This window comes from Nerophis ophidion, linkage group LG27 (assembly GCF_033978795.1).
Source record: "Nerophis ophidion isolate RoL-2023_Sa linkage group LG27, RoL_Noph_v1.0, whole genome shotgun sequence".
Classification (NCBI taxonomy): Eukaryota; Metazoa; Chordata; class Actinopteri; order Syngnathiformes; family Syngnathidae; genus Nerophis; species Nerophis ophidion.
This window is the reverse complement of record NC_084637.1, coordinates 36561662-36584548: the sequence shown is the minus strand read 5'-3', so window position 1 is coordinate 36584548 and position 22887 is coordinate 36561662. Positions and strand designations below refer to the sequence as shown.

The 22887-nt window shown below is 39.2% G+C and overlaps 2 protein-coding genes across 2 annotated transcripts in view; one reads left to right on the top strand and one right to left on the bottom strand.

Moving 5' to 3' along the window:
* Positions 1–5672, top strand: part of LOC133544370 (neurobeachin-like protein 1) — a 154622-nt gene extending 148950 nt beyond the window's left edge. The window contains exon 56 of the mRNA XM_061889607.1: positions 388–5672. Coding sequence (XP_061745591.1) covers positions 388–462 — 75 coding nt within the window. The 3' untranslated portion in view covers positions 463–5672. The remainder of the gene's footprint in view (positions 1–387) is intronic.
* On the bottom strand, positions 2998–20748 carry LOC133544371 (uncharacterized). The gene is made up of 8 exons (XM_061889608.1): positions 20735–20748; positions 20609–20652; positions 18390–18578; positions 14862–14930; positions 13401–14719; positions 13192–13329; positions 12876–12987; positions 2998–3121 (listed from the first exon to the last, which is right to left on the bottom strand). The coding sequence occupies exons 2-8, from the start codon at positions 20649–20651 to the stop codon at positions 3048–3050; spliced, it is 1944 nt and encodes a 647-aa protein (XP_061745592.1). The 5' UTR covers position 20652; positions 20735–20748; the 3' UTR covers positions 2998–3047.
* Between the last annotated feature and the right edge of the window lie 2139 nt (positions 20749–22887).

The window sequence follows — 22887 nt, the reverse complement described above, 5'->3', positions numbered from 1 at the left end:
GGTCGGTAGTAGTGGGTTTCAGTCTGCCTTTAAAAGGTTACTTACATGGCCTAAAACGTCTTTTTAAAGTATAGATTCTTCTATAGAAAAAGAAAAACGTCAATTTTTGAAAATAATGAATGGATTTAAAAGATAGGAATGAATAGGAAATGGCGATTCGGATGTGAGTCGAGTTTTGGAAAGAGTATTTCATTGTGCGGCACGCTTTTCTCTTTTCATCTTTCCATACCAAAGTAGATGTTTCAAATGCTCCTAATCAAATATGGACATGCTATCGACTCATGGATCGTATCCTCTCCTTGTTTCTTTTGGCTTCATGCTTTCACACCCACTCTCACCCCCTTCCTCCTTCCTCCTTCCTCCTTCCTCTCCCGCCGCTCCTCTCAGATCCCCCGGAGGCTGTGGGGCTCCACTAAGAGGCGGACCAAGCTGGCGTCTGAGGAGTCGGACTACACCACCTAGGTTGAATGCCGCCTCCCCCCATCCACATCCCCGGCCCTAAAACCCCTCCCCCTTCATGCCCATCCCTGCCAGGTGACCCCACGTGCGTCATGTAAATTATAAGCGGCCCACTCTGCCCTGAGCGCACGGCGCTGGCGCTGTGGTTCAGACCCAGAAGTAGCTGCAGCCTTCTTGTTTGTGTCCCCTTTTAGTCGGAAAACAACTCGGAATTCTCGGCTTTTCCATTTTCACCTTCAGACTGTTGTTTTCCAACAAGCGCCATTGAACAGCCCGGGCGGCGGGTGACTTAGCACTCGCGTGAATGTTTTTAAGTTACTTGAAAGGGTTGTTTTTATTTATAGCAAGCGTAGCATGTGTTCAGTCTGCACATGCGCCCCAAGGAATGATGTGCAAAATGTTAATAGCAATACTTTGACGGGTCTCCTTTGTCGCCTTTCGTTCGCACGTTCTCGATGTCTTCCCCTTGCTCCTTTTAGCGTGCGTTTTTTTTTTTTTAATCATTCCTGTCTGTTCACAGGGTATTTCATGTACACTAATGCTCATTTTGGATACTTAAAGCCACAGTGTGAAGCTCCTGTGGAGACGGATTGACATGTTTTTGCATCGATTGATTGCAGGTAATGGCGTTTATTTACGTTTATTTACGTTGCCAAGCCAAAGTGTGGCTCATACACACACTCATGATGTATATGTATATCTTTTGGTCATTGGTACTTGCCTTTTAGGAGTGGACATTGAAAAAGGAAAACATGTTTTTTTTTAACAATTTTTTTTTTTTTATTGTCAAAAATCAGTAACTGGATCAAAAAAAATTGTTAGTTTTTCATAAATAATATATGTTTTTCTTCTTCTGCTGCAGGCTGACCACGCCAAACACTAAATATATCCAAACATTGAATCCACAATATGATTTGCATTAATTGACTGGACAGGACAAATAAAAAAAATTAATAAAAAAAACATTATGTGTATATATATATATATATATAAAACATTTTCTTAAAAAATACCCAAGTTTTTTTTAGAAAATGTTATTTTTCAGCGTTCAATATGTATACATGTATGTATGTATATATATATATATATACACATATATATATATATATATACGTATACACATATAAATATATATATATATACGTATATACATGTATATATGTATATATATATATACATCCATCCATCCATCCATATGTATATATATATATATATATATATGTATGGATATGTATATGCATGTACATGTAAATATGTATGTATATATGTATATACATGTATATATATATCCATCCATCCATCCATATGTATATATGTGTATGTATATATATACACAGTATATATCTGTGTATATATATATATGTGTATGTGTATAGATATTTATCTATGTGTATATATATGTACGTATATATATATATATATATATACACAGTATATATCTGTGTATATATATATGTGTATGTGTATATATATGGATCTATGTATGTATGTGTATATATGTATGTGTGTATATGTATATATACTGTATATATATATATATGTGTGTATGTATATATATTTGTATATATATATATGAATGTGTATATATATGTATACATATGTATGTGTATATATATACATATGTATGTATATATATATATATATATATATTTAAGTACCCCAATTTCATGAAACGTAATTGTCCGAGTGTCACACAAGAACATTATTTGAATCTTCCTTCATTTATACGTTGTATGTAAAGTGCAGTCAGGGTTGACTTTCTCCCTGACGTAGGCACTGAGCGTGGAACAACCTACTCCACCTTTCAAGTCACCATCACGGTTCAGGTCAAATAGCATGATCACTCTGAATATAGACCTAATTTATGTGATTATTTTGGGTGATTAATCTCCTGAATTAATGCTGTAAACTTGCAGGTTGGGGATTTTGTTGTGTGAACTATAAAATAAATTAATTTAAAATAGTTAATAGAATAATGAATTATAAGATTTCTTTTTTTTTTTTTTTTTTATTTTATATCTAGTTATTGCTTTTTGACACAAAAAATGATAGTTTTCAGTTATATTGTTTTTGTGTTGAACAAAACAATATCAATGACCAAACGACGGATCTCCTTCCGTGATCGGTCTTTTTACTTGACTGACAACTCCAACGCTGACTTGCGAGACGTCCCACAAAAGAGGAGTGCCTTTATTCCAGGATGGCTCTCGTAGTTTTGGTGTTCCTGACAGGAAGCAACTTTTAGCATCTGAGCATCGTTCTCTGTGACCGCCGCCAAATGGAAACATGTATATCTGTGATTATTTATGAGCACCATATAAATATGTAGTGTACAGCATGATTTTTATTATTTCTGTCTTTTTTTTTTTTTTTGTAAATGTACTTATTGCACTTTCCAGGTACTCCAACGGTACGGACTTGTGTTGAAATTGGCTCCTTAAAGTGTACATACTTGCTTTGTATACACAGGTGGAACACCACCATGCGAGTCCGCTCCGGGTTTTAGACTACAAAAGTACGACAATAAAGAGACACGTGCACGATGCAGGTATGGTTTTATTCCTTCTTACACATCCGGGGGGAGGGGTTCACGCCGCCGCCGGATACGAGCAGATGGACGCTCGCTTCAGGTCACAGTCCACGGCCGTCCACCAACTTTCATCTGCAAGAAAGTTTAGTTAATTACTTCGCATATTTTATCAGATTTCTAAACATTTGATTGATCGTGAGGATTAAAGTGGGAGTCTCAAAAGCATGGATGTGTGTGTTTAAGGCCCTTCCTGTGGGGCGGTATAGCTCGGTTGGTAGAGTGGCCGTGCCAGCAACTTGAGGGTTGCACGTTCGATTCCCACTTCCGCCATCCTAGTCACTGCCGTTGTGTCCTTGGGCAAGACACTTTACCCACCTGCTCCCAGTGCCACCCACACTGGTTTAAAATGTAACTTAGATATTGGGTTTCACTATGTAAAGCGCTTTGAGTCACTAGAGAAAAGCGCTATATAAATATAATTCACTTCACTGTTTGAGGGAAAAGTCCAACCAGATCCTTCAGTTCTTTGTCTGAAATGATGACAACTGAAGATTGACAATTAAAGGCCTACTGAAATGAGATTTTCTTATTCAAACGGGGACAGCAGGTCCATTCTATGTGTCATACTTGATCATTTCGCGATATTGCCATATTTTTGCTGAAAGGATTTAATAGAGAACATAGACGATAAAGTTCGCAACTTTTGGTCGCTGATAAAATAGCCTTGCCTGTACCGGAAGTAGCAGACGATATGCGCGTGATGTCACGGGTTGTGGAGCTCCTCACATCCTCACGTTGTTTACAATAATGGCCACCAGCAGCCAGAGCGATTCGGACCGAGAAAGCAACGATTTCCCCATTAATTTGAGCGAGGATGAACGATTTGTGGATGAGGAAAGTGAGAGTGAAGGACTAGAAGAAAAAAAAAAGACTAAAGGGCAGTAGGAGCGATTCAGATGTTATTAGACACATTTACTAGGATAATTCTGGAAAATCCCTTATCTGCTTATTGTGTTACGAAGGTCGGCCCTGCACTTTTCTTCAGCACCAGTCGATGGGTGGTGGCGATGCCCATCTCTGCCCTTCTCAAGGGACCCTCTTCGAAACACAATCTTTCGAAATAATCGCTGCATAACACACTGTACTTTGTGTGTGTGGTCCAATCCAACTGTGTTCGCTTGACTGCTCTGTTCCATAGTAAAGCTTGACTGTCATCTTTCGGGAATGTAAACATTGAAACACCGGCCGTGTTTGTGTTGCTAAAGCCGGCCGCAATACACCGCTTCCCACCTACAGCGCTCTTCTTTGATGTCTCCATTGTTCATTGATCTAATTGCAAAAGATTCAGCAACACAGACGTCCAGAATACTGTGGAATTTCGCGAGGAAAACAGACGACTTAATAGCTGGGAACGACGCTGGAACAAAATGTCCTCTACAATGCTTGCCGTCACGCGCACGCGTCATCATACCGACACGTTTCTGCAGGATATTTCGGCGCGAAATTTAAAATTGCCATTTAGTAAACTAAAAAGGCTGTATTGGCATGTGTTGCAATGTTAATATTTCATCATTGATATATAAACTATCAGACTGCGTGGTTGGTTGTAGTGGGTTTCAGTAGGCCTTTAAGCACAAACAAAAGCGCTGGGGAGCGAATCAAGCCGTCTAAAGTTCGGAAAAATCCTAAAACGGTCACCCGTCTCTCATGCTTCTGTCCACCTTGCCTGTCTCGCCCTGGCGGGTATCGAAACTGAAAGTTTCCTTGGTGTGTGTGTGTGTGTGTGTGTGTGTGTGTGTGTGTGTGTGTATGTGTGTGTGTGTGTGTGTGTGTGTGTGTGTGTGTGTGTGTGCATAGATAAGAAACAGATTTGAGATCATTATATTTATCTATATAAATTCAAAGTTTCAATCAATCAATCAACGTTTATTTATACAGCCATTAATCACAAGGGTCTCAAAGGGCTGACAAAATTCCGGACTAAGTTGCTACTTTTTTTCCTACGCTTTGGACCCTGCAGCTAATTTATTGATTGTTCTTCGCTGACGTCCATAATGCAATTAGTTTTCAAAAACCCAAGCAAAGACACTAAAAATGTGTGTTATTGTTTCTGCTATGGCGCCATCTTCTGAACGAGTTAGCCAGATGCGGGGAGGGGTGAACGTCAACAGTATTTCCTTCTGTTTAGTGGTTTGAACCGGAAGTACAACTGCAGTTCCGTCTTCCAGTTGTCCATAGCGGTTTTATTCGTATGGATTCTTCATTCTTCACTCCAAGCAACATTTTTAAGTTTTACAATATAACTAAAACAATTTTTACTTACTAAACCATCACATATTTTATGTCTGTAGAAGTGTTTACATGCATATTTGTACATGCTATCGTAACGTTATGAACCTAGCATTGTTAGCATTTGCTAATATGCTAACACGTTTACAAGTGTCTTAGTATTATTAACTTACAATGGGATTCTTTTTGTATTGTTTCAGTTTCATAAATTCCCAAGTCAATTCACCAAAACATCACCATGGCTTTGAGTCTGTTTAGCTGATTGGCGAGCTAGTTTTCACAGCTAGTGGATCCATGACGATGACTTCTGTTTTGTTTGATCAGCCGTTTTACTGCCTTGTTACAGACACCGTTTGGAAACAAATATGGTATGTGAATAAACATTTACAAAATATTTATGTGTAAATAACTCATTTCACAACATATATAAATATCTGCGGCTTATATATGAAGAACTTTTTTTTTTTCTTCAAAGCCTTGGTGGATGCGAGTTATTTTGTCCGTAAAATAGGGTGCTTGAGCAAAACGAAGGCCGAAACTAGTGACTTCAAAGCATTTCATTCTGCTCAAAGGAGGGAAAATATTCCCTCAACATGTTAATTTAATTACTACTACAAAACAATCATTTTATAGCAGGGTTCACCAACCTTTTTGAAAGCAAGAGCTACTTCTTGGGTACTGATTAATGCGAAGGGCTACCAGTTTGATACACACTTAAATAAATTGCCAGAAATAGCCAATTTGCTCCATTTACCTTTAATAAATAAATCTATTTATATATATAAAAAAAATGGGTATTTCTGTCTGTCATTTTGTCGTACATTTTTTTCCTTGACGGAAGGTTTTTTGTAGAGAATAAATGATGAAAAAAACACTTAATTGAACCATATAAAAGAGGAGAAAACACGAAAAAAATTAAAATTTAATTTTGAAACATAGTTTATCTTCAATATTTCCATCCATCCATCCATTTTCTACCGCTTATTCCCTTTCGGGGTCGCGGGGGCGCTGGCGCCTATCTCAGCTACAATCGGGCGGAAGCAGGGTACACCCTGGACAAGTTGCCACCTCATCGCAGGGCCAACACAGATAGACAGACAACATTCACACTCACATTCACACACTAGGGCCAATTTAGTGTTGCCAATCAACCTATCCCCAGGTGCATGTCTTTGAAGTGGGAGGAAGCCGGAGTACCCGGAGGGAACCCACGCATTCACGGGGAGAACATGCAAACTCCACACAGAAAGATCCCGAGCCTGGATTTGAACCCAGGACTGCAGGAACTTCGTATTGTGAGGCACACGCACTAACCCCTCTTCCACCGTGAATATTTACTCTTTAAAATTCAAAATTGAACCGAAAAAAATGAAGAGGAAAACTAGCTAATTCGAATCTTTCTGAAAAAATTCCAAAAACAATTTATGGAACATCATTAGTCATTTTTCTTGATTAAGATTAATTTTAGAATTTTGATGACATGTTTTAAATAGTTTAAAATCCAATCTGCACTTTGTTAGAATATATAACAAATTGGACCAAGCTATCTTTCTAACAAAGACAAATCATTATTTCTTCTAGATTTTCCAGAACACACATTTTAAAAGAAATTCAAAAGACTTTGAAATATGATTTAAATGAGATTTTCTAGATTTGCCAGAATATTTTTTTTGTATTTTAATCATAAATTTGAAGAAATATTTCACAAATATTCTTCTTCAAAAAAACAGAAGCTAAAATTAGGAATTAAATTAAAATGTATTTATTATTCTTTACAATAAAAAAAAAAATACTTCAACATTGATTTTAATTGTCAGGAATTTAAAAGGTAAAAAGGTACATGTTTGAAAATCCTAAAATCATTTTTAAGGTTGTATTTTTTCTCAAAAATTGTCTTTCTGAAAGTTATAAGAAGCAAAGTAAAAAAAATAAATGAATTTATTTAAACAAGTGAAGACCAAGTCGTTCAAATATTTTCTTGGATTTCAAATTCTATTTGAGTTTTTGTCTCTCTTAGAAATAAAAATGTCGAGCGAAGCGAAACCAGCTTGCTAGTAAATAAATACAATTTAAAAAATAGAGGCAGCTCACTGGTAAGTGCTGCTATTTGAGCTATTTTTAGAACAGGCCAGCAGGCGACACATCTGGTCCTTACGGGCTACCTGGTGCCCGCGGGCACCGTGTTGGTGACCCCTGTTTTATAGCATAATATCACGTCTTTAAAGTAAGAAAGTCAAAGTATTGACTTTGAGTGTTGTGCCGTAAATGTTTTATTTGTAATCTGAAGTGAAACGAGTTGTCTCTATACCTTCTTTTACGAGCAAAAATTGGAGTTACGAGCCTGCTTGCCTCTCGTTGGCGCAGTGAATGTCACCCTGAACCCCTAAAATCTGACAAAAACATCCCGTCTTTCTCGCTCGCGTTAACTTATCGCTACAGATGGACATAACTTTGTGGTTCCACGTATGGAAGGAAGAAAAAGAGTGTGAAGGACAGCGTTGAGAAGAAAAATTGGATAATTGTCACTAAATTAAAGCAAGAAATCATCAACATGAGTTACACTTAACGTAGAAGTTGGAGTGCAGTACTGCTGGTCTGCAATATAATGAAGCAGTGGATAACGCTAGCTAATGATGTTGAAATAATTTCCAAGTGGCTGACATTTATCCATGAAAATATGAAGAAGCCGCTGATGGTGTGTTTGACGGAGAAGCAACTGGAAGAAGTCTACAAGGTAAATCCTGTATTATTATTACATTGTTTCTTGGTACACATTCTATTGCATTCTTTTTCATCCAATATTTTCAATATTTATTACCTAAAAGTTAGTTTTTCATCATAAAAGGCATGTTACATTTTAAAATTGTGCCAATAAATAAATAGATTTGAATTATTTTTGATGTGACGATTTTTTAGATCTAATTTAATTAAAACAAATAAAATTATAATTGTTTTAAATGGACTATTATTACTACTATTATTTGTAATGCGATGCTATTTTTCAATATGAGGTGGTCAAGTTACAAACACAACCAAAAAAGCACCACTTTATGAAGCTATATGAGGACCAAAAGTTTTGTACTCTCAAAATAAAACTTTGAAACAAAAAATCAATCGGTACATTCAAAATAAAAATAAGTTCAAGTCAAATTAAATTTTTATACACTGTTAGTTTTTATGAACAAACTATTTTCATTTTCTCACATTCGCATATTTTGTTATTTGAGCTCCTGTTTTTGTCTTCAGATTAATTATTTTTATTTTTTTTACAGTTTTGATTTGTTTTCAGTTTTCTTTTTCCGAGTAAGATATTTTTATTTCAGATTTGGTTAGAATTTAGCGCTGGGTGCGTGTCATCAACTTGAGAGGGCCATGATCGGGACTGTACCCAATCACGTTGCCTTCAGGGAACATAGGAACTAAAACAATTCAACGCAACTTTGTATGTAGTATGCGCACCACGAGTGCAATTATCCATCCGTTTTTCTACCGCCTATTCCCTTTTGGGGTCGCGGTGGGCGCTGGCGCCCATCTCAGCCACAATCGGGCGGAAGGCGGGGTACACCCTGGACCAAGTCGCCACCTCATCGCAGGGCCAACACAGATAGACAGACAACATTCACACTCACATTCACACACTAGGGCCAATTTAGTGTTGCCAATCAACCTATCCCCAGGTGCATGTCTTTGGAAGTGGGAGGAAGCCGGAGTACCTGGAGGGAACCCACGCATTCACGGGGAGAACATGCAAACTCCACACAGAAAGATCCCGGGCCTGGATTTGAACCCAGGACTGCAGGACCTTCGTATTGTGAGGCAGACGCACTAACCCCTCTGCCACCGTGAAGCGAGTGCAATTATTGTATTGTAAAATGTATACAAAGCTCATATTGTTTACCTGTTTTATTGTGCTTATTTTTCCACTTTTTTTTATCTGTCCTTGAACGCAGCGTAGTTGTGGACGATGAGACCAAGTAAAAGAAGCTATTTTGGGCTCGGTTTGTAGTTTGTGTCTGCGTGAAGCCTTCCGATTGTCTCTCTGTTCCCCACGATAAACAAAACCACAAGTGTGGTAGGTTTGCTTGACAACGATGACAAAATGTAAAATTAAATTAAAAAAACAGTTATTGTCACTAAAATAATCTCAATTATTATTATTGGCAACACTAAAATTGGCTCTAGTGTGTGAATGTGAGTGTGAATGTTGTCTGTCTATCTGTGTTGGCCCTGCGATGAGCTGGCGACTTGTCCAGGGTGTACCCTGCCTTCCGCCCGATTGTAGCTGAGATAGGCGCCAGCGCCCCCTGCGACTCCGAAAGGGAATAAGCGGTAGAAAATGGATGGATGGATTATTATCACGGTATTGTTGAATCTACTCAAGAGGTAACCCTAACCCAAAAGGGGTTAGGGTTCGATTCCCGCTTCCGCCATTCTAGTCACTGCCGTTGTGTCCTTGGGCAAGACACTTTACCCACCTGCTTCCAGTCCCACCCACACTGGTTTAAATGTAATTTAGATATTGGGTTTCACTATGTAAAGCGCTTTGAGTCACTAGAGAAAAGCGCTATATAAAATATAATTCACTTCACTTTAGGAGAGTTCCCTCAGGAAAATTAAAATCAACCACCTTTTTTTCACAATTAAATCCATAGTCACATGATATAGTTTCTTGGCAGGAGAAATATGTTATATTTTTCGGGGCTGCTTAAAAGCTACACAATTTTTATTTTAGTGTTTAAATATGTTATCTTCTTCTGTTTTAATTCTTTAAAAAAATGTCATTTTTTGCCTCTTTGAGCTGTAATTTGACCCCCTTAAAATGCTTCAAAACTCACCAATCTGGAAACACACATCAGGACTGGTGAAAATTGCGATCTAATAAATAAACCAAACCCCAAAACTAAATTGCGCTCTAGCGCCCCCTAGGAATAAAAAAAAAAAACAGACAAAACTGCTCCTAGGAAGAAAACACAGACAAAACTGCTTGTAACTTCCGGTAGGAATGTCAGAGAGACATGAAAAAAAAAACTCCATGTAGGTCTCACTTAGACCTACATTTTAATAATTGACATCCTTCAGCAAAAATCAACAGGAAGTTGGCAATTACCCCTTCAAAACAAAAGTTTTGTAAAAACCCGTCACCTTTTTTCAAACATTATGGCTGACAGAAAGAATTGCAATCTAATAAATAAACCAAACCCCAAAACTCTAAATTGCGCTCTAGCGCCCCCTAGGAATAAAAAAACAGCCAAAACTGCTCCTAGGAAGAAAACACAGACAAAACTGCTTGTAACTTCCGATAGGATTGTCGGAGAGACATGAAACAAAAACCTCTATGTAGGTCTCACTTAGACCTACATTTTAATAATTGACATCCTTCTGCAAAAATCAACACAAAAGTTTTGTAAAAACCCGTCACCTTTTTTCAAACATTATGGGTGACGGAAAGAAGCACCAGTGTGACCCCAGGATGCAGGGAAGGTAGGTAACACAAAGGTAAAGATATGTTGAATAGGTAAAGGCAGGAAACATCAGCAAAAGTCGCGTGTTTTTTTTTTTTTCAGTGATAAAGAAAAAACCGCGTGGTGGGACGTCACTTCCTGTTGTCTAAAAAAATAAATTAAAAAAAAACACACCTTGTAAGTGTAATGTGCACAATTCAATATCTAAATTGGTCAGACAGTAATGTATACATTTGGGAATGTTGTATTTTAATGGAAAAATCACATAAAATCGCTATTGTTTTCATGTTAGCATAAAAGCTAGTGAGAGCTAGCTCCCTTCTTCAGTAAATGATCAGTGTCACCGGTCCATCAGTTGATCAAAGTGTTGTTTATCACCGTTTTGCCATCATTTTAATATAAAACAGTATTACTAACATTGGAAAGTTATACCGGGGTTTAGCAGTATACCGTTTTTCGTTGCATCCCAATTGCTAGCCTGACCATATTCTAAAATCCCAAAAAGAGGACACATATGCGTGCCAAGGCCGGGACTAGGTAAAAATTTGCCAATGATACTTGAACGTGCTTTATAAATAATTATTAATAATTTATTTAAATAAAGCATTTTTTCTCCTCTGTTGACAGCAGTGTTAGCGCTAGGGATTTTCAAAATGCATCAAGTCTTAAAAATGGGGTCTCACAGTAAAATTTTTGGGTCCTAATTTTTTGAAAGCATTTTAAAAACAAATGATAAACGTATGCATTGTCCTGTTATTGCGGCATAGCTCGGTTGGTAGAGTGGCCGTGCCAGCAACTTGAGGGTTGCAGGTTCGATCCCCGCTTCCGCCATCCTAGTCACTGCCGTTGTGTCCTTGGGCAAGACACTTAACCCACCTGTTCCCAGTGCCACCCACACTGGTTTAAATGTAAAAAATAGATATTGGGTTTCACTATGTAAAGCGCTTTGAGTCACTAGAGAAAAAGCGCTATATAATTATAATTCACTTCACACTTATATCTCACATTGTAATTTGTGTTTTGGAAAAAGGTTGTCATAAACGTTACTTAATTCATTAAAAGAAATAATTTTAAAAAAGAAAACAAATTTTTATGCATAAACAAATGTATTCAGTTATAAACATTTATTCACTTTCTTTTTTCCTTTATTGATCTAAACTTTACCGCTGCTGGTAGTTTTTTCTATGGTTTTATTTAATACGTCGTAGGTGTATTTATTTCAGTATATAAGTGTTTTGCATACATACATTTTATATTTAATGCTTAAATCTCTGGAGTCTACATCAACTTCAGATCTATTCCTCATTCAAAATGTTTTAGTTTGTTTTCCGCCCTTTTTTGTCAAAACTGTTTTCTAATGGCGAACACACAAAATATGTAAAATCTTCGACCAAAATTATTTTTCAAAGTGTAATATTAGATGTGACGTATTCGGGGTAGCGGGGTTGTATATTGTAGCGTCAAGGAAGAGTTAGTGCTACAAGGGATTCTGGGTATTTGTTCTTTTGTGTTTATGTTGTGTTACGGTGCGGATGTTCTCCCAAAATGTGTTTGTCATTTTTGTTTGGTGTGGGTTCACAGTGTGGCGCATATTTGTAACAGTGTTAAAGTTGTTTTTACGGCCACCCTCAGTGTGACCTATATGGCTGTTGACTTACTATGCCTTGATTAACAATCACTCTACTAACTATGTCTCTAGCTCTCTCTGCACCTCCCTCACAAAGTGTGATGCGGGCACACACTTTCACAATTTGTTTTGTTGTGTAACCCCTTCTTAACTCTGTACGTACATTGAAAATACACACAACCCAGACTCCAAACGCCGGATATTTGAGGCATTTAAGAAAACCCTAGCTTGACATAACCGCAGGCAATGAATAAAGTTGGATTGTGTGATGCATGGACGGAGGTGAGGATTCTTTCAAAATAAGATACCCAGAAAATAAAATGGCAGCAATTTTAAATTAATTTCCGTGATCCTGGTAGAGTGGAAACCCTTTTTTTGTCCCCAGCTTATTTGTTGCCACTTTCTTTGATTTTTACCTAAAATATGTCCATTTACCAAACATGAAAAATCCTTTGTACTCATTATTTGGAATGTTAAATTTGAGCTGGTCTTCGGGAAGTCGCCTTACCTATTTTGAACATTTCCACACAGACTGGCTTGCTGGTGTGAATGTTAGGCTGACCCGGCATCCAGTCACTATAAGTCCACTCCGACCCGTCTACCCAGGAGGCCTGCTGGTTCTGCAGCATTCAAAACAATCCATGAATGTTATGTAAAAAAAAAAGATGTGGTTGATGCTGCAAGAAACATGTACGTCCAAGTCCAAGGGTCAATGTCTGACCAAAGAGAGAATAACAGTAGATAACGTATCTGATAGAAGTACCCTTGGCCTCCATTCAGGGTTGTGAACAAAAACTCCGACATGTTTACGCTGCTGGACTTGCCTTGACCACGGCCCCCAGCCACGTCAACCGTGGGCTGATCTGGCCGCCCTTGGTAACCATGGAAACCAGGCGGGAATGAAGGTCCCCGCTTGTCACAGATGCGAGCTCAGCGTGTGTGTTCCGAGCTTTGCATAAATCCTAAAAACAAAGCACACAATCAGACTTGGGACAAGCGGATGAAGTAACTGGTCGGGAACGTTGAGACTGACCTGTGCTTCTTGGAAATTGAGTGGAGTTGGGTTGAACTCGTAGCAGTTTCCGTTGATCACCTCTCCTTGACATGTTTGGAGGCTGGGAGTGGACCGGCCCTGTTCTTCTGGGTGTTTAACTAATGGTTCTGTTCCCTGCCTTAAACCTTCTGGTATATTTAGAGATGGTTCTGTTCCCTGTCTAAATCCTCTAGGAAGAGACCTAGATGGCTCGGTTTCCTGTCTGAAACCTCGGAGTGTCAAAATAACAGGTTCAGTTCCTTGTCTGAAACCATCCGGGATTGGCATGAATGGTTCTGTTCCCTGTCTAAAACCGTCTGGGATAGAAACGGAGGGCTCTGCTCCCTGTTTGAAGCTCATAGAATTAAAAATTGTAGGTTCTGTTCCCTGTCTAAATCCTCTAGGAAGAGACCTAGATGGCTCGGTTTCCTGTCTGAAACCTCGGGGTGTCAAAATAACAGGTTCAGTTCCTTGTCTGAAACCATCCGGGATTGGCATGAATGGTTCTGTTCCCTGTCTAAAACCGTCTGGGATAGAAACGGAGGGCTCTGCTCCCTGTTTGAAGCTCATAGAATTAAAAATTGTAGGTTCTGTCCCCTGTCTGAAACCTTTTGGGATAGAGAGGAACGGTTCGGTTCCCTGTCTGAAACTGTCTGGAATCGACATGAACGGTTCGGTTCCTTGTCTAAAACCGTCTGGGATCGACATGAACGGTTCGGTTCCCTGCCTGAAACCGTCTGGGATCGACATGAACGGTTCTGTTCCCTGCCTGAAACCGTCTGGGATCGACATGAACGGTTCAGTTCCCTGCCTGAAACCGTCTGGGATCGACATGAACGGTTCGGTTCCCTGCCTGAAACCGTCTGGGATCGACATGAACGGTTCGGTTCCCTGCCTGAAACCATCTGGGATCGACATGAATGGTTCGGTTCCCTGCCTAAAACCGTCTGGGATAGAGGCGAACGGTTCAGTTCCTTGTCTGAAACCATCTGGGATTGACATAAAGGGTTCAGTTCCCTGTCTGAAACCATCTGGGATCGACATAAAGGGTTCAGTTCCCTGTCTGAAACCATCTGGGATCGACATGAATGGTTCGGTTCCCTGCCTAAAACCGTCTGGGATAGAGGCGAATGGTTCAGTTCCCTGTCTGAAACCATCTGGGATTGACATAAACGGTTCAGTTCCCTGTCTGAAACCATCTGGGATCGACAAGAACGGTTCGGTTCCTTGTCTGAAACCATCTGGGAGTTGAGACGAAGAAGCTTCCTCAACTCGAACCCAACCCCCTCCATTCTTTTGGGCTGGCACATCGACGGGAACTGAAAAGAGAGAATGTTCTGTTTCCATCGGTCACGTATAGTTTGATTTCCTAGAACCCAGCATAGGTCATTCTGATATTTCAGTTGAACATGAAAGAATTTAGTAACTTTACTTCCTGTTAATTGTCACCATTTCTCTTACCTTCATCTGCCAACCAGAGTTTAGTCTCCAGGTCTCCTGGATCATTTTCAACAAGGTTGTGGATGAAAGCTACAGATGAGAGTTGAGAAGCAATCAGTCGAGGCATCCAACTGCTTCAAGACAGTAAGTAGATTGTCCCAAAAACTACGTAACTCCATATCAGAGGGTTGGACTAGAACAATCTTAAGTTCATGAAGGTTCTTACAGTTCTATGCTTCCAACTTTAAAGAGTACAGTTTGGGTAAGACCTTTTGTTTTTTCGCAGTCTCTACTCTCTACTATAATGTCATTACACAATGCAATTTCAGTAGATATTGCATGTAAATACTGACAAATAGAATCCGAAATGAAATGTTAACAGTTAACACAATAGCCAGATAACATCAAGAATCAAAATATAAATCTGCAAAAAAAAGCAAAAAAGTTACCATATCAACATACTAATGTTAGCATGTTAAAAGATAGCATGCGGGAAATAACAAAATATTTGACTGTCCTCATCAATCTGTGAAATTAGCCAAAAATATGACACTGACGTTAGCATGAACAAAGTAACCAAATATTTCACTTTGAGTTGTATTCCTGATAAATGTGATAATATAGCTAGCATTTTCACGTTCGCATGCTAACCAGTAACATTCGTGAAATATTTAAATTGCTCTATCGTCCGCATACATCTGAAAAATGAACCAAAAAGATAGCATTATAACGTTTATCGGCTAGCAGTTAGCATGAATGACGTAATAAAGTATTTGACTCGGTGTAAAATTAATTAAAAGGGCTAGCATGCCAACGTATAGAATGCTAACATGCTAACGTTAACCGTTAACATCCGTGAATTACACAAATATTTGCTCTGAGATTTATACCTATTAAAACTAGCTAAAAAAAAAAAATGCTAGCACGCTGACGTTCGCATGCCTACATGCTACAAGTTAGCATGCGTCAAGTAAAAAAACATTTGACTCTGAGGTGTACGGCAGTGAAAATAATCTAGTTGCTGATATTAGCAAACATTATCAAGTAGCATTTTGACTTTGCATTAATTTGAATCTGTTAAGAAATATGGAAGCGGGAAGACATTTTAATACAGAATCATTTAGAGAATCAGGATGGATTTCGGTGATTGCGAAAAAGCCAAAGCCGAACTGAAATATTTGACTCTATGGTGTACACCTGCAAAAAGGCAAACAAAAGGTGGTGGTGGTACTACTTCCATATTTCGTAACGGATTCAAATCGTTCCAATGTCAAAATGCTACTCGATAATGTTACTTAATTGCTAAGTTGCTAATCTTAGCAAATAGTGCATTTTTACTGGCGTACACCTCAGAGTCAAATATTTTGTGACTTGGCGCATGCTTTGATTGATTGATTGAGTCTTTTATTAGTAGATTGCACAGTACAGTACATATTCCGTACAATTGACCACTAAATAGTAACACCCGAATAAGTTTTTCAACTTGTTTAAGTCGGGGTCCACGTTATAATCAATTCATGGAAACATGCCAACTTTTAAAGGGGAACATTATCACAATTTCTGAAGGGTTAAAACCAATAAAAATCAGTTCCCAGTGGCTTATTTTATTTTTCGAAGTTTTTGTCAAAATTTTACCCATCACACAATATCCCGAAAAACGGCTTAAAAGTGCCTGATTTTAACCATCGTTGTATCCACCCGTCTATTGTCCTGTGACGTCACTGCGTGAAGCCACCAGAAGCAAACATAGCGGATAGCACAGAAAGGTATAGCATAGTAGCTCGGATTCAGAGTCGGATTTCAGCGGCGCAAGCGATTCAACAGATTACGCATGTATTGAAACGGATGGTTGGAGTGTGGAGGCAGATAGCGAAAACGAAATTGAAGAAGAAACTAAAGCTATTGAGCCATATCACGACAGACAGCGGCACGGGAGGAAGCGAAGACGAATTCGGCGATCGCCTTCTAACCAACGATTGGTATGTGTTTGTTTGGCATTAAATGTGGGTGGAGGGAAAGGCTGGATGCAAATATAGCTACAAATGAGGCATAATGATGCAATATGTACTAGAGATGCGTGGTTTGCGGTCTCATCCATGGATAAACCGCGGGTAGGGCGGGTAACATGACGAAAAAATCGATTTTAATTAGATTCGGGCGGGTGGCGATTGAACCATTTGGAAATATTTGTTATACATGGTTCAGGTATCCTTTACCATTCAAACAGCCATTTAAGACCCGTGTCACAAAGCGAAGAAGACAATAGGAGACGTAAACATTCTCTAGAATGACTGCCCGCAGTCACCCAGTTAATAAGTATTAGGGCGTGCTATGAAACCATTGGCTTTGTCGCCTTCTACAACATGTACGATCTGCTTGTCAGTCCAGCATCATGTTGTGTGTGGCTTCCGCAGCAACACGCACACGACTGCAAGGCATACTGGGTGACACAGAGTACACTAATGGTTGTGATATAAACAATTTTAACACTCTTAGTAATATGCGCCATGCTGTGAAGCCACACCAAACAAGAATGACAAACACATTTCGGGAGAACATCCTCACATTAATACAACATAAACGCAACACAACAAATACCCAGAATCCTTTGCATCCATGACACATCCTGACTATTTTATACAGCTCGCTAGCAGCAAACCCCGCCAAAGCATCTGCTTTGAGCGTCGCAGGATATCCACACATTCTGGCCATCTCTGTTGTCGGTAAAGTGTGCAGAACAAACGAGGGACTTTCGCATCTTTTGGCCACCGGTGCAACTTGAATCCGTCTCTGTTAGTGTTGTTACACCCTCCGACAACACACCGACGAGGCATGATGTCTCCAAGGTACAGAAAACAGTTGAAAAAATGGAAAATAACAGAGCTGATTTGACTTGGTGTGTGTAATGTGCTTGAGAAAATGGCGGATTGCTTCCTGTTGGGACGTCACGGGTGAAAGGTCATCGCTCCGACAGGCGAACAATTGAAAGGCGTTTCAATCGCCAAATTCACCCTTTTAGAGTTCGGAAATCGGTTAAAAAAACATATGATCTTTTTTCTGCAACATCAAGGTATATTACATCGGTCTGGTAATAATGTTCCCTTTTAACATGCTAGCATTAGTATGCCAGCTTTTTTTCAGGTATATACACCCAGGTCATATATTGTGTTAATTGCTGCTATCTGGCTAGCATGCTAATTTAGCATTTAGGTTCGATTCCTGCTTTTCAGCGTTTACAAGCAAAGTCTAACGTAATTATTCTCTACTCTCTGTTACTACTTCACCCTCGCCCGACCGATTTAAACCGTTCTAACGTCAAAACGCTACTTGATAATGTTAGTCAATTGCTAGCGTGCTAACATCAGCAGGCTAGTTTAGCTAGCAAGTCCGGTGCGTCCGTGTTGCGTGTCTTTGATTGATTGAAACTTTTATTAGTAGATTGCACAGTACAGTACATATTCCACTAAATGGTCACACCCGAATAATTTTTTCAACTTGTTTAAGTCGGAGTCCACGTTAATAAATTCATGTTACTTCATTTCTACTTACCCGTCCTCCTGCTCATCTCCTCGATGTGGTCTCGTACTAGTCCGTTGTCAAAGAACCTCTTGGAGGGCTCGGTCCCTTGTTGGAAGCCATCAGGAAGATGGTTGATGGCGTTCGAGTCATCTGAGAGCTCGAAGGCCGATGATGCCTTTGGTAAACCTCTTAGAGGTCCAATTGGGGCGGCTTGCAGTCCTGTGAAGACGATTGTTGACATTTTATTTGCACTATTAATGATTACTCTCTGTGCTGTAATATGTGGACCACGACCTTAATAACTCGTGTAATAAATCAATCTAATCTCGTTTCAGTCGTTCAGGAGGTCAATTGCTGATTACATAAGTGTGCTGACATCAGCACTTTTGTTGCAATCTGGTACATATGTGTTTCGTAATTCCCTAAATTAACCGCAAGGTTTTTGACGGGTCACCAACGCGGTGCCCGCGGGCACCAGGTAGCCCGTAAGGACCAGATGAGTCGCCCGCCGGCCTGTTCTAAAAATAGCTCAAATAGCAGCACTTACCAGTGAGCTGCCTCTATTTTTTAAATTGTATTTATTTACTAGCAAGCTGGTCTCACTTTGCTCGACATTTTTAATTCTAAGAGAGACAAAACCCAAATAGAATTAGAGAATCCAAGAAAATATTTTAATGACTTGGTCTTCACTTGTTTAAATAAATTCATTAATGTTTTGTACTTTGCTTCTTATAACTTTCAGAAAGACAATTTTAGGGAAAAAATACAACCTGAAAAATGATTTTAGGATTTTTAAACACATATACCTTTTAAATTCCTTCTTCTTCTTTCCTGACAACTTAAATCAATGTTCAAGTATTTTTTTTTTTATTGTAAAGAATAATAAATACATTTTAAGTTAATTATTCATTTTAGCTTCTGTTTTTTCGACAAAGAATATTGAGCAGGTGCCAGATCATGCAGGAAAATGAAATCATCATCTCCATAGAGCTTTACAACAGATGGAAGCACGTACACAGCTACATTGACTCTGGACTTGATGAAACACAGTGGACCAAAAGCAGCAGCTGACATGGCTCCCCAAACCATTGCTAAATGAGGGAACTTCCGTTGTCTAGAGTTCAGAAGTGGCTTGACCATGGGAATACGGCTATTGAAGCTGTATCTGTTGAAAAGCTCTATGGAGATGATTTCCTTTTCCAGCATGATCTGGCACCTCTCCACAGTGCCAAAACTAGCAGTAACTGGTGTACTGACCATGACATTACTGTCCTCCATTGGCCTGCCAACTCTCCTGACCTAAACCCCATAAAGAATTTGTGGGGTATTGTGAAGAAGAAGCTGAAAGACACCAGACCCAATAATGCAAATGAGCTGAAGGCCGCTATTGAAGCATCCTGGGCATCCATAACACCTCAGCAATGCCACAGGCCGATTGCCTCCATGCCACGCCGCACTGATGCAGTAATCCGACGCGTTTAGTTTATACCAAAAAGTTATATTTTGGTTTCATCTGACCACATGACATTCTCCCAATCCTCTGCTGTATCATCCATGTATCCATTTTGGTATAAACTCAACTCGTCGTGTTTGGAGGAAGAAGAATACTGAGTTGCATCCCAAGAACACCACACCTACTGTGAAGCATGGGGGTGGAAACATCATGCTTTGGGGCTGTTTTTCTGCTGAGGGGACAGGACGATTGATCCGTGTTAAGGAAAGAATGAATGGGGCCATGTATCGGGAGATTTTGAGCCAAAACCTCCTTCCATCAGGGAGAGCTTTGAATGGTTGACCAAATACTTATTTTCCACCATAATTTACAAATAAATTATTTAAAATTCCTACAATGTGAATTCCTGGATTTTCTTTTCACATTCTGTCTCTCACAGTTGAAGTGTACCTATGATGAAAATTACAGACCTCTGTCATCATTTTAAGTGGGAGAACTTGCACAATCGGTGGCTGACTCAATACTTTTTTGCCCCACTGTATATTGTATTGGTTTTTAAAATAAAAATTACGAAAATGGCCCCCGCTTGCTTTGATTTTTCAGTGTGCGACCCTCACTGAAAAAAGTCTGGACACCCCTGTCGTAGGCCGTCGTAAACTTGTGTCAACGCTGCTTACAGTTTTTGCGACTCTGATAAAATACTGTCGAATAAATTTTCATAAAAAGTCAATCTTGTCATATAAAGACGGATACAAAACAAAGTAAAAACAATCTTTTTGTCCGACATTCGCATTACCTGACAGTGTCAGGAACAGCAGCGGCAGCACTGACTTGATCATCCTGTAAACAGCAAAATAAACAAATCACAACATGCTGTATTAAGACCTGCAAACTCTTAGGGGTCCGAGTGTGTGTTCCACACCTGAAGTGGCGCCGATAAACAGTGAGCAACTCCCAATAGCGCTGAGCCGCGTTTAAATAGTGGCAGCTCCCGGTTGTAAACGCCAACTTAGCCAATTAAAAAGCATCTTATAATCAGGTTATCGTCCATATGTTGTGTACTTTGGCCCCTCAGGTCATTGCTGATGCAGGATGAGCTAACAACAATAGACTCCATGCACACCTGTATCGAGATAAGATTAGTGTATTTACAAACCCCGTTTCAATATGAGTTAGGAAATTGTGTTAGATGTAAATATAAACGAATTAGAATGATTTGCAAATCATTTTCAACCCTTATTCAGTTGAATGCACCACAAAGACAAGATATTTGATATTCAAACTCTTAAACTTTTTTTTTTTGCAAATAATAATTAACTTAAAATTTCATGGCTGCAACATGTGCCAATGTAGTTGGGAAAAGGCATGTTCACCACTGTGTTACATCACCTTTTCTTTTAACAACACTTAATAAATGTTTGGGAACTGAAGAAACTAATTGTTGAAGTTTCGACATTGGAATGTACGGCTTAAGTCGTTCAACAGTCCAGGGTCTTGTTGTCATATTTTACGCTTCATAATGCGCCACACATTTTCGATGGGAGACATGTCTGGACTGCAGGCGGGCCAGGAAAGTACCTGCACTCTTTTACCATGAAGCCACGCTGTTTTAACACGTAGCTTGGCATTGATTTGCTGAAATAAGCAGGGGCGTCCATGATAACGTTGCTTGGATGACAACATATGTTGCTCCAAAACCTGTATGGACCATTCAACATTAATGGTGCCTTCACAGATGTGTAAGTTACCCATGCCTTGGGCACTAATACACCCCCATACCATCACAGATGCTGGCTTTTGAACTTTGCACCTGGAACAATCCGGATGGTTATTTTCCTCTTTGTTCCGGAGGACACCACGTCCACAGTTTCCAAATATAATTTTAAATGTGGACTCTTCAGACCACAGAACACTTTTCCACTTTGCATCAGTCCATCTTAGGTGAGCTCGGGCCCAGCGAAGCCGGCGGCGTTCCTGGGTGTTGTTGATAAATGGCTTTGGCTTTGCATAGTAGTGTTTTAACTTGCACTTATAGATGTAGCGACCAACTGTAGTTACTGACAGTGGTTTTATGAAGTGTTCCTGAGCCCATGTGGTGATATCCTTTACACACTGATGTCGGTTTTTGATGCAGTACCGCCTGTGGGATCAAAGGTCTGTAATATCATCGCTTACGTGCAGTGATTTCTCCAGATTCTCTGAACCTTTGGATGATTTTACGGACTGTAGATGGTAAAATCCCTAAATTCCTTGCAATAGCTCGTTGAGAAATGTTGTTCTAAAACTGTTCGACAATTTGCTTACAAATTGGTGACCCTCGCCCCGTCCTTGTTTGTGAATTACTTAGCATTTCATGGAAGCTGCTTTTATACCCAATCATGGCACCCACCTGTTCCCAATTAACCTGCACACCTGTGGGATGTTCCATATAAGTGTTTGATGAGCATTACTCAACTTTATCAGTACTTATTGCCACCTTTCCCAACTTCTTTGTCACGTGTTGCTGGCATCAAATTCTAAAGTTAATGATTATTTGCACAAAAAAAATGTTTATCAGTTTTAACATCAAATATGTTGTCTTTGTAGCATATTCAACTGAATATGGGTTGAAAATGATTTGCAAATCATTGTATTCTGTTTATATTTACATCTAACACAATTTCCAAACTCATATGGAAACAGGGTTTGTATTATTTAAATACAACATTGCATCGGGTATTTCAATACTGTGAGTGAGTTATTACTATTATCAAAGCAGTGCTTTTTGTGGTATTAAAGACAATTAAAGTAAAAGTGGAGGACCCCGTTGCAATTATGACTGTCACCAGAGCACCATTTGTAGGAGGAAGTAATATACAAACCCCCTTGCCATATGAGTTGGGAAATTGTGTTAGATGTAAATATAAACAGAATAGAATGATTTGCAAATCATTTTCAACCCATATTCAGTTGAATATGCTACAAAGACAACATATTTGATGTTCAGACTGATAAAAAAAAAATTTTGTGCAAATAATCATTAACTTTAGAATTAGAATTTGATGCCAGTAACACGTGACAAAGAAGTTGGGAAAG

Excerpts from the sequence above, each read along its gene's own strand:
- LOC133544371 (XM_061889608.1), bottom strand. The coding sequence starts at position 20,651 with ATGATCAAGTCAGTGCTGCCGCTGCTGTTCCTGACACTGTCAG. Across the intron at positions 18,579-20,608 it reads GCTGTTCCTGACACTGTCAG|GACTGCAAGCCGCCCCAATT; the intron begins GTAATGCGAATG and ends TCGTCTTCACAG. Across the intron at positions 3,122-12,875 it reads TGTGGAAATGTTCAAAATAG|ATGAAAGTTGGTGGACGGCC; the intron begins GTAAGGCGACTT and ends ACTTTCTTGCAG.